This window comes from Poromitra crassiceps (genome assembly GCF_964638095.1).
Source record: "Poromitra crassiceps genome assembly, chromosome: 1".
Taxonomy (NCBI): Eukaryota; Metazoa; Chordata; class Actinopteri; order Beryciformes; family Melamphaidae; genus Poromitra; species Poromitra crassiceps.
The window spans coordinates 53,330,656-53,348,301 of record NC_139623.1 but is presented as its reverse complement, the minus strand read 5'-3'; the positions used below and the strand labels follow the sequence as shown (position 1 = coordinate 53,348,301).

The 17,646-nt window shown below is 43.1% G+C and overlaps 1 protein-coding gene across 1 annotated transcript in view; it reads left to right on the top strand.

The window, feature by feature from the left end:
- Positions 1-17,646, top strand: part of LOC310788208 (CREB-regulated transcription coactivator 2) — a 132,756-nt gene that overhangs the window by 100,940 nt on the left and 14,170 nt on the right. The window contains exon 15 of the mRNA XM_083649745.1: positions 14,856-14,927. Within this exon, the coding sequence (XP_083505871.1) occupies positions 14,856-14,927 (72 nt within the window). The remainder of the gene's footprint in view (positions 1-14,855; positions 14,928-17,646) is intronic.

Genomic DNA, 17,646 nt, shown 5'->3' with positions numbered 1-17,646 from the left:
CTGAGATAATGGCCCTTTTGTGAAATTAAACATTTCAAACACATCACTGACTCTGAAGCTAATTTTCTGATGTAGTCACACCTCAAAAATAATTTCCTTCAATAAAACAGTGAAGGCCAGGGAATTTTGTTTGGCAGAATAATATTTTTAGCTGCAACCAGCAGCGCTGGCCCCTGCGTGCGCTGCTGGTTGCAGCTTCTTTGCTTTCTTGATTTGCTGCTGGTGGGCATCGGATATTCTGGCTTGCGTTTGCCAACCCTGTCCTGCTGCCTGGGTCTGTCTGGGTCAGTGTTGTGTGCTGCTCTGCGTGCCCCCCCCCCCCCCCCCCCCCCCCCGCCCCGCCTCGCCTCAACTGCACACTCCTCCTGTATGGGAGGTGGCTCTCTGCTGAATTTGCTCTGCACTGTGAAGGGTGCGCGACATTCAGCTTTTTTACAGCCTTCCGCGTGTGCTTGTCACCGGCTCCTATGCTTCCAGTTGAGAATAATAACTCCACGGCTGATCATGCGAATGGCCTGGGCTGTCGCAGCGGACATGGAGGAGCTCAATTGTGGGAGCAGATTGGCTGCTGCGGGCACATCTAACGTTAAAACGCTTCATGCATATCGATGCATACGGATGCGATGCGATTTCCGTTTCCCCAACGACTTATTCTCTGTTTTTCTCTGCCTTTCTGTTAACCTGGAGAGCACTGTCGCCACCTAAGGGTTCTGTAAAATAGGTTATAGACCTCCAATAGCTACAATAGTTGTACAGGAAATGCGGAAGGCTTTGATCGACGTCCCACCGTCAAAAAACGCATTGGACGTCGAAAGACGTCCGTGGCACTCTACGTCACTATTTAATTGGACGTCGAAAGACGTCCATGGCACTCAATGAGTTAAGACTCCTGCTCTGGTCATCAGCAGTATGCCGAACACCTGTGCACACTCAGGTAGAAGCAACACCTTCTGGGAATTGTAGTTTTTGGTGTTTGTAGTTCTCAGGCTGTGAGTCCCACTGAAGGGACCTACCAGACTAACTGAAAAAAAGTGTAACACAGGGAATACAGAAAAACAAAGAAACAATCATAAAGCATATTACAGTAAAGTGCCACAAAAAAAACAAATATCACAGGTATAGAAAATACCTTAAATTTTTATCAAAGTAAGATAAAAAACTAAATATCAAAAGTAGAGCAGGGAGCTATGAAAGGATTTCAGGTTGGAGCCGTCATTTATCAGGCCTCCTACTCTACACAAGAAAGAAAGAATTAGTGAACAAGACAAGAACAGAAGAAACATCCTGATCTACAGCATAACACTCATGTCAAAATCCTCATTAACTCATTCTCTGCCAAAGACGTACCCGGACGTACTTTTAACAATGGCGTTCTGTGCCAAAGACGTACTCGGACGTACTTTCATGTTTTGGCTGTTTACATTACATCAGACACTTTCCCAGCCTGTGACATTGTTTCAAGTCAAACTGATAAAAGGAACCCGCTAGTTTAGTATTTATGGGTGGAGCCTGTGGTCGAAACAGAGTCAGATCCAGAGTTCTCGGATGGCGACGATGGCGAGGAAGACGCCAGCGTTTTTGTTATTGCTCCACGACGGAGCGCCATGGCGACGAAGGCTCCCCTTCACAGCGTTCTGGTCTGACACAGATGAATCGGAGGAGGAGAAATGAGTGCCACTTGGAGAGAGCGATGACGATGGTAAAAAGTAGCCTATTTTTTGTATCGCGTTTGAGATGAAATGATCACACACACAACATTCAAGTATAATTTTCACGCATTGTTTATAACTTATGCCGCCGGCATGACTCGCTTCACGTTTCCTCTTGCCAGCTCCTTCACACTCAAGGGAGGGGGAATCACATGGATACGTCAAACGCGTCAAACCGCGTCACACACCCGTCCCCAGCAACCAAGGCGAAACATGTGTCACATAAACATTTCAAAGTTTACAGCACTAACGTAGCTATTGTGTGATCTTCTGTGCTAACGTTAGTTATGAGAGGTAACGTGACAGCAGGTAACGTTACAGCACTCGTTATTCCTGTGTGTGTGTGTGTGTGTGTGTGTGTGTGTGTGTGTGAGAGAGAGAGAGAGAGTGTGTGAGTGTGACCACATAAGGGTTCGTTCCATTTGTTTATGCTTTTATCAAGCTAAGCTAAAAATCCACATGGCAACTGTAAAATACATTCTCTTATTTTTTATTTTTTATTTATTTATTTGGGAAAACAAATACTGTATACTGTATGTCTGATGTGTCACTGAGGCAAAAAATAAAAGGCTCAAAAGAGAGTTCTGCTTGAAACGGTGTCCTTCACTAAAAAACGCTTTTTCTCATATTTCTGTCCAAAGGAGGGCATTTTTAGTGAAAACAAGCTAACTTCCACTGCTTGTAACTAAACAAGGAAACATGGGAGAGTTTCAGTTTTTTACAAGGGGCAAGAAGAGAGTCTCTGCTTTATTGTGAGATATGTTGTGTAATTTTATTCCTAGCACAGAATATTCTGTGGGTCCTGGAAGATCAGGAAATATGCTCAAAATCCTGGCACTGGGAGCACACAGACCGAAATGACCCTGGCAGAGAATGAGTTAAGGCCAGTGGGTTCTAAAGCATTTAAGGTATCAATCCAGAAGAGCTCTCTTTGGCATAATCTCCTATCTATATCTCCCCCTCTTGGCAGTTCAATATGTTCGATGCCCTGAAAACGAAAAGAAGAAATAGGATGAGAACACAAATTAAAGTGACGAGCTACAGGATAATTAATATAATTTCGTCTGATGGAGCTCTTGTGTTCACTAATCCTTTGTTTCAGCATACGTGTTGTTTTACCTACATAAATTTTATCACATGGACATTTCAATAGATAGATGACGTTTTCTGTACTACATGTGATAAAGCCCTTGACAGGGAAGCTTTTGCCTGATCTAGGATGTCTAAAAACTGGAGTCCTCCCTGTGTTGTGACACTGGGCACAATGGCCACATGGATAGTTCCCATCATTCAGTGGGGCTAGAAGAGTCTGTTTTGGGCTCGTCTTAATATTAGCTCGCACCAGCTTGTTTCGCAGGTTTGGACCTCTTCTGTGGACAAAAAGAGGAGGATCTTTAAAATGCTGAGCCACTGCTGGGTCAGAGGTCAAAATAGGCCAGTGTTTTAGAATGGTGTTCTTAAGGATATGAGTCTGAGGAGTATACGTACAAATACAAGAAACAGAAAAGTTTATGTCTTTTTTAACACTTTTCTTTAGAAGATCAGAGCGGGGTTTTGAAAGAGCAACCTGGAAAGCCTCATCCACACAGTGTACTGTGTAGCCTCTGTCCAGAAAACGTTTTTTCATGGCAGCAGCTTTGTGAATGACACACGTTTATGGTCACAATTCACTGAAAATTTGAGGTCAGGATTCACACTATTGAGAAGGTTAACAAAGTCAGTCAGCTCATTACTGGTCCCTTGGAAAATGCAAAAGACATCTTCAAGATATCTAAACCATTTGAGGATTTTGTGAGAAAAGGGGTTTCTGTTAGTGTCAAAAACAAAACTATGTTAAAAAAAACCACATACAAATTAGCATATTCCGGGGCAAAGGTAGAGCCCATCGCTGTACCTTTACACTGTAGAATAAAATCCCCATTGAAGGAGAAAAAATTCAGTTTAAGAACCAAGGCCGCCAGCTCACAAATGAATGTGCTGGGAGGAAGAGTTTCCTCAGTGCGATCTTTTAGATAATACTCAAGAGCCTCAAGACCTCTGTCGTGGGAGATGTCAGGGCCTAAATTCATTTTGCAAACTAGGGGGGAATTCCCCCTTTATGTTCTTCAGATAAGATGGATTTATAGGCTGGGGGGGATCTGTAGACTTTGAGAAGGATTTATAGATTTTGTTGGGAATACATTAACCAGAGTTCTTAAGTGCAAGAGGTGGTGGCACCGTGGCAGTACAGTACACAAATTACATGAACATTTGGACACTTATTCAGCCGGTATCTTGCATGTTGCGTTCAGATGCACTGTAATCTTTTTTTTTTTTTTTTTTTTACGATTTTAACTCATTGAGTGCCAATGACGACAATCGTCGTCAATTCGAATACTAACGTAGAGTGCCAATGACGACGATTGTCGTCAATTGCGTTTTTTGATGGTGGGACGTGGATCAAAGCCAGATCCATCTCCTGTAAAATTTTGGGGCATGTTGAATGTGTATAACCTATTTTACCGACCCATTAGGTGGCGACAGTGCTCTCCAGATTAGAGAAAGTTGAGTAAAAAACAGAGAAGAAGTCGTTATGGAAACGGAAACGGCATCGGTATGCATCGATATGCATGAAGCATAACGTTAGCTGTGCCTGTGAACAGCAGTCAATCTGCTGCCACAATTGAGCCCCTCCGTCTCCGCTGCGATAGCCCCTCCATATGATTTAGTTGCCGACACCAGCGTCTTTTTGAAAAGTTACATTATTCTCAGCTGGGAGCCGGCGACACGCTGTGAAAAAGCGGGGTGCAGCGCACTTTTCAGTGCAGAGCAAACACAGAGCAAACGCAGCAGAGCCACCAGAGACACTCCCACGGAGGAGGAGGAGGAGGGGGGTGGGGCACGCAGGGCAGCATACAACCATTGACAGTAAACACAGACCCAGACAGCAGGCTCGATGGACTGAGACAGGCAAACAAGCTAGAATATCTGATGCCCACCAGCAGTAAATCAAGACCAGCAAGAAGGTGTAGGGTCTGCGCACGCAGGGGCCAGCGCTGCTGGTTGCAGCTAAAAAATATTATTTGGCCAAACAAAATTCCTTTGTTTTCACTGTTTTATTGAAGGACATTATTTTTGAGGTGTCACATCAGAAAATATTAGCTTCAGAGTCAGTGAATGTGCTTGAAATGCTTCATTTCACAAAAGGCTGAATATCTCAGCTTCTAATTTGAAACGTCTCTTTTTGCTCAAAACAACCTATCTTCTCCGGCTGATAACTAAAGAACGGAAAATGGTATCAATAAACTTTTGTTTGCTGATGATACAATAGAGTCTCCTCGTTCTTTGTGCGTGTTCGGTGTTTACATAGTAATATCACACAATATTCTGTGGGCCTCGAGAAATCACTGAAAACGCTCTGAAACTCTGGCACTGGGAGCGTCCGTTCTCCAAAAGTGGCTGGCACTTAATGAGTTAAGAATCGATTCTTGGGAGTTTGGAATCGATCCAGGAATCGTGGCATTAAGAATCGCAATCCTTTCAGAATCGATTTTTTGGAGCACCCCTAGCAGGCATGCTGTTTTATCATCAGTCTTCATTCATACTTTAGACTCAGCACTGTGGTGCAGGGAGGCTGGAGTGCAGGTTTAGACTCAGCACTGTGGTGCAGGCAGGCTGGAGTGCAGGTTTAGACTCAGCACTGTGGTGCAGGCAGGCTGGAGTGCAGGTTTAGACTCAGCACTGTGGTGCAGGCAGGCTGGAGTGCAGGTTTAGACTCAGCACTGTGGTGCAGGCAGGCTGGAGTGCAGGTTTAGACTCAGCACTGTGGTGCAGGCAGGCTGGAGTGCAGGTTTAGACTCAGCACTGTGGTGCAGGCAGGCTGGAGTGCAGGTTTAGACTCAGCACTGTGGTGCAGGCAGGCTGGAGTGCAGGTTTAGACTCAGCACTGTGGTGCAGGTGTTGTTGTTACAGTGTGATGTCATGCTGAGGCCGTATGACACAGAGACAATACCTGTGTCTATTTCTGGACTGTGCCGACTAGAAGTCATTGTCTGGTCCTGAGTCTGTGACATTGGATCGTGTGCTCCCTCGCTCGCTGTGGTAACAGACCTCTGCGATACCCCGGATGCCTCCTCTCTACTCGGGTTGCCTCCTCGGGGATGTGGATCAAAGCTGCGTTTTGCCGTCGAGGATCAACACGAGTCACTTTGATGGCGAGATCAGCCCACAGGCTTTCCTTTTGTCAGCAAAACCTGAGTCTGATCGGAAGCTTGGGCTGATGAATGAGGAGGTGGCTCTGTCACAGTTCTGTCAGCGTGAGATGATGTCTTGGCTACTATCTCTGTCTGTTTTGTTGCTGTGTAACCATGGTGCAAGTGGCTTTATTTCATAAATTTTTTCCATACATTTTTATTATTATTGGAAAACATGATATCGAAAACAATAGCGTAGTAGTCGTCATAAAAACGTGATCCTTTTTTTGGACTGAGTAACGAAACAAGAAGACTAAAAATAAAAAATAAAATAAAAACCCTCTCACTAATGAACAAAATATAATTAGAATAAAGTTAAATTAAATTAGCACATATACAATTATTTGATTCTAGGGATGGACGAATCGATATTAATTTTTTTGCGAATACCCGATATACCGATACTGATTTATGCACACCGCCACCTGATTTCAGAGAAGATCAAGTCTCTCCTGTAGTGGAATTAACTTAATTAATTATTATGCCTACTCTTATCCTGATGGCCCACTGGCAGATGCAGACATAAATACAACGCTTTTCAAAATGTACACATTCACTGGTCAAAATGAGAAAACTACTTCAACTTAATTTATGTAAAACATGCCATAGAGACAGTCCGCATGTCTGGGAACGCCCATACAGGCTCTAGGAACGCCCACAATAGACGTTGGGTTAGCCTGGGGGGCGGGGGTCAGGGTGGGGTAAATTCCCCCATTCTATCCATTCAGCAAAGTTAGAATTTAGCTGATAGCCCAGCCCAGGCAGACACGATCGGGGATTTAACCACCGCAGTAAACGCACATCTGAGCAGACGTCTTGTGTTCTACTCTAGAACCCCCAAACATGTAGTTTAGAGCCGCAGCACCGTCTTTTGGTGAGTCAGCCCATGAGATATATGGGCGGTTTTACCCCACTCGCGCGCCAGCCGTTTAACATTATGTGGCCGTTCCCAGACATGCGGACTGTCTCTATAGTTTTATTTATGTAAGCATCGAGCATTTGGGCATAATGAAAGCTTCATTTTAAGCCTTTGTTGGCCGACCTCGGGCTTCCAGGGGGTCACCATCAAATTGTTAAACTTCAGCATTATTTCATTTACAAGACGTGAACATTATTAGAGAATGTAGAAGAATGACGTGTTTATGTTTTGATCATAGTTTATCTGTTATACAGTACAGACAGTCATGGAGTTCTGGACTAAATCATGTCTCACAATAACAAATATTCTCAAATTTGGGTCAGAGAGACACAATCTCATCAAATGGTCTGTGGCCCTACATTAGTACATTTGTGGCACTTGATATGAAAAAGGTTGAGAATCGCTACACCTTATGGTTCAGGAGTTCTTGGCCAAAACATAAAGTTGCATCTTGAAGCGCCATCATGTGGCCGATCTAGCAAATGTTTGTTGCCTGAGTGGTGGAGGCGATTTGAAACCAATACACCAAATCTGCCGGATCAGATAAGAAAACAAAAGCAATAGAGGTCAGTCCTAGAGGCCTGAACCCAGAAAAACAAAACAAAGACGTACCGACTGAGTGTTTAGGAGGAAAACATGTCTTTAACTCATTCTCTGCCAGGGTCATTTCGGTCTGTGTGCTCCCAGTGCCAGGATTTTGAGCATATTTCCTGATCTTCCAGGACCCACAGAATATTCTGTGCTAGGAATAAAATTACACAACATATCTCACAATAAAGCAGAGACTCTCTTCTTACCCCTTGTAAAAAACTGAAACTCGACCATGTTTCCTTGTTTAGTTACAAGCAGTGGAAGTTAGCTTGTTTTCACTAAAAATGCCCTCCTTTGTAACAGAAATAGGAGAAAAAGAGGTTTTTAGTGAAGGACACCGTTTCAAGCAGAACTCTCTTTTGAGCCTTTTATTTTTTGCCTCAGTGACACATCAGACACATTATACAGTATTTGTTTTCCCAAATAAATAAATAAAAAATAAGAGAATGTATTTGAGGGAGCTGTGTCGGTCCATCCCGCCCAGTGAGCGGCTACAGAGAGAGAGAGAGAGAGTCTGGCCCCTGGGGTTTCTTGACAGATGAGGCTTGGCCGCAGTATTTATCAAAGTATGATAAATATGTGCACAAAATCAAATAAATAATTTACTTTTACAGTTGCCATGTGGATTTTTAGCTTAGCTTGATAAAAGCATAAACAAATGGAACGAACCCTTATGTGGTCACACTCACACACTCTCTCTCTCTCTCTCTTTCACACACACACACACACACACACACACACACACACACAGGAATAACGAGTGCTGTAACGTTACCTGCTGTCACGTTACCTCTCATAACTAACGTTAGCACAGAAGATCACACAATAGCTACGTTAGTGCTGTAAACTTTGAAATGTTTATGTGACACATGTTTCGCCTTGGTTGCTGGGGACGGGTGTGTGACGCGGTTTGGCGCGTTTGACGTATCCATGTGATTCATCCTCCCTTGAGTGTGACAGAGCTCTCCCTTGAGAGGGAGAGCTGGCAAGAGGAAACGTGAAGCGAGTCATGCCGGCGGCATAAGTTATAAACAATGCGTGACAATTATACTTGAATGTTGTGTGTGTGATCATTTCATCTCAAACGCGATACAAAAAATAGGCTACTTTTTACCATCGTCATCACTCTCTCCAAGTGGCACCCATTTCTCCTCCTCCGATTCATCTGTGTCAGACGGATCAGAACGCTGTGAAGGGGAGCCTTCGTCGCCATGGCGCTCCGTCGTGGAGCAACAACAAAAACGCCGGCGTCTTCCTCGCCATCATCGCCATATCCGAGAACTCTGGGTCGGACTCTGTTTCGACCACAGGCTCCACCCATAAATACTAAACTAGCGGGTTCCTTTTATCAGTTTGACCTGAAACAATGTCACAGGCTGGGAAAGTGTCTGATGTAAACAGCCAAAACATGAAAGTACGTCCGAGTACGTCTTTGGCACAGAACGCCATTGTTAAAAGTACGTCCGGGTACGTCTTTGGCAGAGAATGAGTTAAAGGTGTTGTAAATGGTATTTAAAAAAATTGAAAAAAGTGTTAAATAGTCCTACTTTCCAACAGCCATCACTGATATAGAGTGTTTGGTCAGTATAACATGGGTCCTCCGCCCTACAGTATTCACCTTATTCACCACGCCCACTTTTTCTCTCTTCCGCGTTCAACGCAAACGTATTTGTTCTTCCGGTTCAGCGCTAGTTGCCTTCTGTGGCTAATATTAGCCACTAGTTACAGTAGTTATGTTATATGGCAGTAAAATGCCACTGAATGACCAAATTGATATAACCTTTAACCATTTCGAGTAACACTGTTTCCATACGGATCACCAGCGTTAGTTTGTTGTTTATAACGTGGCTATATTCATAACGTTTGTATCTCGGATGCGTTATTTCGAATCGCACATAGGTTACGCTAAAACGCACATAGGTTACGCCTCGAATCGCACGCAACCTATGTGGGTTTCAGGACGCAACTGCCTCGACTCCACTAACGTCATCTTTAGAGCACAATATTCCTGGAATGCAAGTTTAACTAAACAGTTACATGTCCTCTGCATTCTACATAAAATTAAGATATTACGGGTTGTTCTATTTTGTATGTTACATACGTATTGGCCAAGATATGTTAGTTTATGGGGGAGTAATTTTGCCACTTTAGGAGCGGAGTGTGCGCGGCCATTTTGCCTGCGGGGTTTTTGGCAAGTCAAAACGGAAATACTATTACGAAATGACGTAATGCGGAAGCGTCCATGTGTGGGCAAAGAATAAGGTGAATACAGAAGGGAAAAAAATCTGGGATCCAATCCCACTTTTATCCAATCAGGGGAGAGGATTCCATCCCACTTTTATCCAATCAAGAGAGAGGATTCCACAAACTTATTTTCTGTTTACTGCAGAGCGGTTACAGAGTGGTTACTGACGTTACTGACCAAACACACTATATCAGTGATGGCTGTCAGAATGTAGAGCTATATTTCTATATTTTAACAAAATAAATCACTTATAGCACCTTTAAGCTCCCTGCAGTTCAGACACTGACAGTCTGGGCCCTGTTTACATGGCAAGACTCCCTGCATAAAACGGCAAACTTTTTTTAGCGTTAGTGGCTTCCTTTTACACGGGAACGGAGTTCTTGGAGCATGAAAACGCAAAAAAGTGAAAACAGGCCCCAGAGTGAAATTCTTGATAACGCTGCCCCTTACTGTTGCCGTGTAAAGTGGAGAAACGCAATTCAGGTGATGCAGCCCCCCTTCACCATGGAAGACAATGGTAGGCAGTAGGGCTGTGGCGATTCACTTATCTCCCGATTCGATACTATCACGATTCTTGGGTGCCGATTCGATTTATATTGCGATTCTTAAGTATTGCGATTCTACGATTATTGCGATTCGATATTACGATTTATTGCGATTTTTGTTTATTTTTTTCTTTTATTTTTTCAGTTTGTTTGCTTTTTTACACTAGATTAGAACATGGGAAAAGTTGAATCATACACTAGAGACTGTATATTATATATCATGAGTAGGGCTGGGCGATATAGTTAAAAACAGGGGCGGACTGGGATCATAATTCAGGCCGGGCATTAGATACCAAGCAGGCCAGGCCGATATGGGCCAACGCGCGTGAAATTTGGGCCGTTTGAAGCCAGATTTGGGCCGTTTGAAGTCCCATTTTACAATGAGATGCACCCACTTTAACCCTGAAGTGTAATTATTACTTCAGACTAACTAATAAAGTAATAAAACCACTAGTAAACCAGTAGGTGGCGCCTGGCCTGCTGTTCAGTGAGTGGCCTGACTGCAAGCACCAAAAAAAAAAAAAAAAAAATTAATTTGCGATTATCGATTCTGGAATAAAAGATCGATCCAAAAAATCGTGACATTAAAAATCGCGATACTTAGGTGAATCGATTTTTTCCCCCACCCCTAGTAGGCAGGAGCATAAACTAGCCCAATACTATACAGCCTTATGGCACAGGTACAATGAGTCGCATTGACATTAAACAAACGTGATAACAATTTGCTAAAAACACATAATCTGCGTTAAGTGCCCGCTACACATAGCCTATTAATCACTGTCTCCCGCATTGAATAATTGAAGACAACTCACCGCGATGCATTTCCTCAAGTGAAGTCCCAATTGTGCTGCAAGAAAACATGTCTTTTTTATGTTGTTTTAGTGGGTTTTTATTCGGTAATCCAATCTGGAGCAGTTTATTACCATTTGTGACTTCTGTGTCACTCTATCGCGTGGAAAATTCATTAAAAGTGTAAGCCTACAAAGCTAAATCAAGCCCGTTAGAAATAGACAGAATAGAAGAAGCTAAGCATTTTTATCTTCAAAATAAAAGCCGTAATTATAACTGGGTAATATATAATAATAATAATAATAATAAACTTTATTTATATAGCACTTTTCAAAACACAGTTACAAAGTGCTTTACAATAAAAACAGGCAAGACAATTTAAAATGCACAATGAATAAAACAGGATAAAAACCACATAAATGACCATTTTAAAAACAAAAATGAATCACATTAAGAACAGAAAATAAAATGACCTAAAATCACCGAAAAGCGGTTTTAAACAGGTGGGTTCTTAACAGTGATTTAAAAGATGAGACAGAGTTTGCGGCCCTGATCTCCTCAGGCAAGTCATTCCAGAGTCTGGGAGCCTTGACCGCAAAAGCTCTTTCCCCTTTTTGTATCAGTCTAGACCTCAGAACAACAAGTGTTGCCGCATCTGATGATCTCAGGGGGCGGGAGGGGGCATAGGTCACTAAAAGCTCGGATAAATAGCTTGGGGCAAGTCCTCTCTGGGCTTTATAGGCAATCAATAAAATCTTAAAATCAATTCTAAAAGCAACAGGTAGCCAGTGTAAAGTGGCCAGGACTGGTGAAATGTGGTCTCGTTTCCTGGTCCGAGTTAAAATCCTGGCGGCTGAGTTTTGGATGAGCTGGAGGCGGGAGAGGGATTTTTTATTGATGCCAGAGAGCAGGGAATTGCAGTAGTCCAATCGACTGGTAATGAAGGCATGAATAACTGTTTCCAGGTTTTTGGGAGACAGAAATGAGCTGATTTTTTAGATGTTTCTGAGGTGATAAAAACAGGATTTTACCATTGAATTGACATGTTTGTCTAGGCTGAGGTTCTGGTCAAAAATGACACCAAAATTTCTACAGTGGGATGTGATTGAATTAGAAAGTGAGCCAAGACTGTCGGAAATTATGCTGTTTGTGCTGTCTTGCCCAATGATTAAAACCTCTGTCTTGTCTGCATTTAACTGCAGGAAATTTTGTGACATCCACTTTTGGATGTCATGTAAGCAGTTTAGAAGGTTGGTATTAAAATTAGAGTTTACAGGGTCAACATTAAGATATATCTGAGTGTCATCAGCATAAAAATGGAAACTGATATTGTGTCTGCGAATAAGGAGACCCAGCGGGAGCATATAAACTGCAAAAAAGATTGGTCCAAGTACCGAGCCTTGGGGCACCCCGCAGTGCACAAGCTTAGAAGTGGATCTAAAATCAGCAATACCCACACTAAAACATCTGTCTTTCAGGTAGGATCTGCACCAATTTAGAGCAGTGCCACTAATACCGACCCAGTTCTCAAGACGGTCCAAGAGGATGTCATGGTCGACGGTATCAAATGCTGCACTTAGGTCCAGGAGAACAAGGATTGATTTGTGGCCAGAGTCAGCGGATAGCAATAAGTAATTCATGACCCTGAGAAGAGCAGTTTCAGTGCTATGGTTTTTTCTAAAACCGGACTGAAATTTCTCGAACAGATCGTTGTCATGGATAAAAGCAATTAGTTGATCTGCTACTGCCTTTTCTAAAACTTTAGCTAAAAATGGGAGTTTAGAAATAGGCCTAAAATTATTAAAATCAGAAGAATCAAGAGAAGGCTTTTTTTAAAGAGGTTGAACCAGAGCCGTTTTAAAGGCTTCAGGAACAGAAATAAATAAATAAAAATCCGGGTCGTCGACTCACTACATGTTAAAATTGACTTTTAGTTGTCTGTGTTCTATATGTCTTCTGTGTATTTCAGATCACACACACAAAAATGTTGCAACATGCATCAATAAGGTTATTTGTTTATTTAATTGCCATTATTGTGAACGTTTTAACCAGAAGTTTCAATGTTATTCTGGCTCACTTGGCGCTGCTCTGAGATTTTTGCGCCTTCAGTCTGCAATGGTCTGCACGCAAATTGTTATCACAAACGCTGTGTATAAACACGAAATAAAAGGTGAGAACGCAACGCCAGTTTGCCGTTTTATGCAGAGACTGTTGTGGTCTAAACATGGCCTGAGCCTGTAACAGAGAGCAGTGGTTTTATGCAGAGACTTGTGGTCTAAACATGGCCTGAGTCTGTAACAGAGAGCAGTGGTTTTATGCAGAGACTGTTGTGGTCTAAACATGGCCTGAGCCTGTAACAGAGAGCAGTGGTTTTATGCAGAGACTGTTGTGGTCTAAACATGGCCTGAGTCTGTAACAGAGAGCAGTGGTTTTATGCAGAGACTGTTGTGGTCTAAACATGGCCTGAGCCTGTAACAGAGAGCAGTGGTTTTATGCAGAGACTGTTGTGGTCTAAACATGGCCTGAGCCTGTAACAGAGAGCAGTGGTTTTATGCAGAGACTTGTGGTCTAAACATGGCCTGAGTCTGTAACAGAGAGCAGTGGTTTTATGCAGAGACTGTTGTGGTCTAAACATGGCCTGAGCCTGTAACAGAGAGCAGTGGTTTTATGCAGAGACTTGTGGTCTAAACATGGCCTGAGCCTGTAACAGAGAGCAGTGGTTTTATGCAGAGACTTGTGGTCTAAACATGGCCTGAGCCTGTAACAGAGAGCAGTGGTTTTATGCAGAGACTTGTGGTCTAAACATGGCCTGAGTCTGTAACAGAGAGCAGTGGTTTTATGCAGAGACTGTTGTCGTCTAAACATGGCCTGAGTCTGTAACAGAGAGCAGTGGTTTTATGCAGAGACTGTTGTGGTCTAAACATGGCCTGAGCCTGTAACAGAGAGCAGTGGTTTTATGCAGAGACTTGTGGTCTAAACATGGCCTGAGTCTGTAACAGAGAGCAGTGGTTTTATGCAGAGACTGTTGTGGTCTAAACATGGCCTGAGCCTGTAACAGAGAGCAGTGGTTTTATGCAGAGACTGTTGTCGTCTAAACATGCCCTGAGTCTGTAACAGAGAGCAGTGGTTTTATGCAGAGACTGTTGTCGTCTAAACATGGCCTGAGTCTGTAACAGAGAGCAGTGGTTTTATGCAGAGACTGTTGTCGTCTAAACATGGCCTGAGCCTGTAACCGAGAGCAGTGGTTCTCAACATGGGGTCCCGGGGGCCACAGGAGTCCTTGGGAGGGTTCCAGAGGGTCCCCAGTAAACTGATAAATTGTTACACTTCAGCAATATTTCATTTACAGGAAGTTATCACAAATAGACAATGTAGAATGACTGCTTTGATCATAGTTTCTCTGTTATGTCTACCTACTGTCATAGAATGCTGGACAAAATCATATCTAACAATAGAGTCTGTGGCTCTAATATGGACTGGCTTAGGTTAAGAATAGAAGAAAAATGGTTATAAAGTTCAGATCCGCTGACCTACAGTGACCCGACTACAGAGAGAGACTTGCAGATTGCCATCACGTCAATGTCAATGTTTTCTGTGGAGGCTTCTCAGTTAATGAGATGATTTGTGAGGCAGCTCATGTTGTCATCCTGCTAATCTAATCGTTCTGTCAGAGACTCTCCTTCTTGAACTTTTTATATTTGGACTGAAAGATTAGCTTATTATAGTATCCATTGTGATGCTGTGTAACTAAGACAGTTAAAGCAGCTGTCTCTCTCTCTCTCTCTCTCTCTCTCTCTCTCTGTCTGTCTCTCTTTCTTTTTTCAGGACTCTTTATTCAACTCTCTGCTGGACGATCCGTACCTGAGTCTCCAGCTTACAGGCAGATCTAACCAGCAGGTAAGATGATCTAATGCCCCATTCCATATGTACTGGGAACTAGGAATCTCTGGGTTGAAATGTCAGGAACGCCCCCTGTGGCGTCACCTACCCTCGGATGTCCTACCCCGATCTCGGGGAAGCCTCACCAGTTCCGACCTCAAAATCCAAGATGGCAGCTCTGCACTTCAACAGTAGTGAAAGTTGTAGTAAATACTTTTTATTAGCACTTCTTTCTTATTTGGGTCTCATTAAATCAGTTATACATTTTTGACATCAAAAGTCCCACTAGTACACGTGTTTTTGTTACTCAGGAAAGCAGCAGGGGGTAGCAGCAGCAGCAGCATCGCCTTTTAAACTTTTAAACTTCGCACTCTCTCAACCCCGTAAGTTTCAGCATGTCTGCAGGCTGTCTGTTCCCCCTCCCTTCTCCCTTCTCAGATGGCTGCACAGGGCCAGCGTCAGGCCAGCCAAAACAAAATGGAAACTTCCGGGTAAAAATTTCAAACTAATGTCATTTAAACAAGTAAATATGATGCACGTTGGAGGAGAAAAAGGTGTTTCAACAAATGAAGCAGCAAACATCGTATCAAAATACTTGTTTTGATGGTAAGATGACGTAATAGTGAACCTGCGGCTGTAAAGCATAATACTCCAAATTAAAATGAATTGTTAACGTTACAAGGGTTTTATTTTGAAAGACCTAAAGCGGATGGCCTACTTATACATTCTGGCTGACTTGACGCAGTCTATGCGCCTGGCGCTCATGCATGCAGCATGAGAGAGAGATGCTTTGTTCTGTCGGCATATTCCATCAATGTAAAGTAATTAACTGTTAAAAAAGTAAAATTTCAGCATGTGGGAATCACTGAATCTCACTGACTCATGCTGGAAAAGTGGCGGCAACTCAGGAGGAGGAGAAGCAGGGTCGTAAAATCACGCGTTGGAACACCGCCAAGATTTATATCGCCATGGCGTGCAGAGCCGTCGCGTAAAAACCCACCTATCAGCTAAACGGCCCGGCTTGGAAACTTTTAGACTGAAGAAAATGCCCACTAGTTTGTGGCTATTAGTGGGATTTTTGGCCAGTCTAAAAGGGGCTATACACACAGTACTGTCTAACTTCTATCTGTGGACATGTTCCTACAGTGTTTGTATGTGCAAAATACAGCAAAATGTGTTATCAACTGTTATTGCTAACACTGGCTAACCTGGCTAGAGCTAACACTGGCTGGTTTCAACTCGGTGTGATGCCACTCAAGTGCGATATTCCTATTTCCCAATACAAAAGTAATGCCCCATAACCCCCCTCTGGCGGCCATCTTGGGGGTGGTCAGCTCTGGGGGTGGTCAGTTCTGTGAACAGCTGACTGTGTTTCTGTCATCTCAACAGAATTGAAGAGACGGTTAATTTTTGAATAGACTGTTTCGGTCTGTTTGCTGACTGAACTGATCAACTGATCAGAGACGTTGGCCGTTTCCCATAGCAACAGTAAATATGGAGAAAGTCAAAGTGCCGGTGGAGAAATAGGACGTTGTAATGTGTGAATTTATGTTATTTTGACTGTAACAGAGATCATAAAGGCAGTACTTTACTTTACTTTACTTTATTGGCATTTAGCAGACGCTTTTATCCAAAGCGACGTACAGAAATTATGTACAGTACAGCAATAAAAAACTGATAGAAAAACAGTACAAACCAGCAACAAACAGACAGCATAAACAATAATAATAAACAGCAATAATAATATGAATAGACAGCAATAATAAATTAATTAAATGATTCATGCTATAGTCAGGTGAGACAAATTGTCAAGTCCAATAATCCATTGTTTAAAAACAAAGAAAAGGTGGTGCCTGAGGAAAGTCAGTCAGGGGGGAGTCAGATGGGATATAAAAAGATGTGTTTTTAGTTTTTTGCGGAAAGAGGGTAGTGTTTCTGTGGTTCTGATTGCGGGGGGGAGTTCGTTCCACCATTTTGGTGCGAGGTGTGTAAACAGTCGTGAAGTGCAGTGATATGGTCCATGGAGCGGCGGAGGGGCGAGACGGCCTGCACTGGTGGAGGGGCGGAGGTAACGGTGGGGGGTTTGGAATTTGATCATGGATTGTAGATATGGAGGAGCTGTAGAGTGAACTGCCTTGAAGGTCAGTACTAATGTCTTGAATTTGATGCGTGCTGAGATGGGTAGCCAATGAAGGTCACGGAAAAGGGGAGTGACATGGGAGAATTTTGGTTGATTAAAGATCAGGCGGGCTGCAGCGTTCTGGATTAGTTGAAGGGGATGAGTAGCGGAGGCAGGGAGACCGGCGAGGAGGACATTACAGTAATCAAGGCGGGATATGATAAGTGCTTGGACGAGGAGTTGTGTTGCGGCTAATGTTAAAAATGGGCGAATTTTACGAATATTATAGAGGGAGAACCTACAGGAACGTGCCGTTGCTGCAATGAAATTGGAGAAGGAAAGATGGTTATCAATTATTACTCCAAGGTTCTTGGCAGATGAGGAAGGGGCTACAGTGGTGTTATTGATGGAGATGGAAAGATCGGTCAGAGGGCAGTCTTTACTGGGGATGAGGAGGAGTTCAGTTTTAGAGAGGTTGAGTTTCAGATGGTGAGCAGACATCCACTCACAGATGTCTCTGAGGCAGGAGGAGATGCGTGATTTGATATGTGTGTCAGAGGGGGGAAATGAAATGTAAAGCTGGGTGTCATCGGCGTAGGAGTGATAGGTGAAACCGTG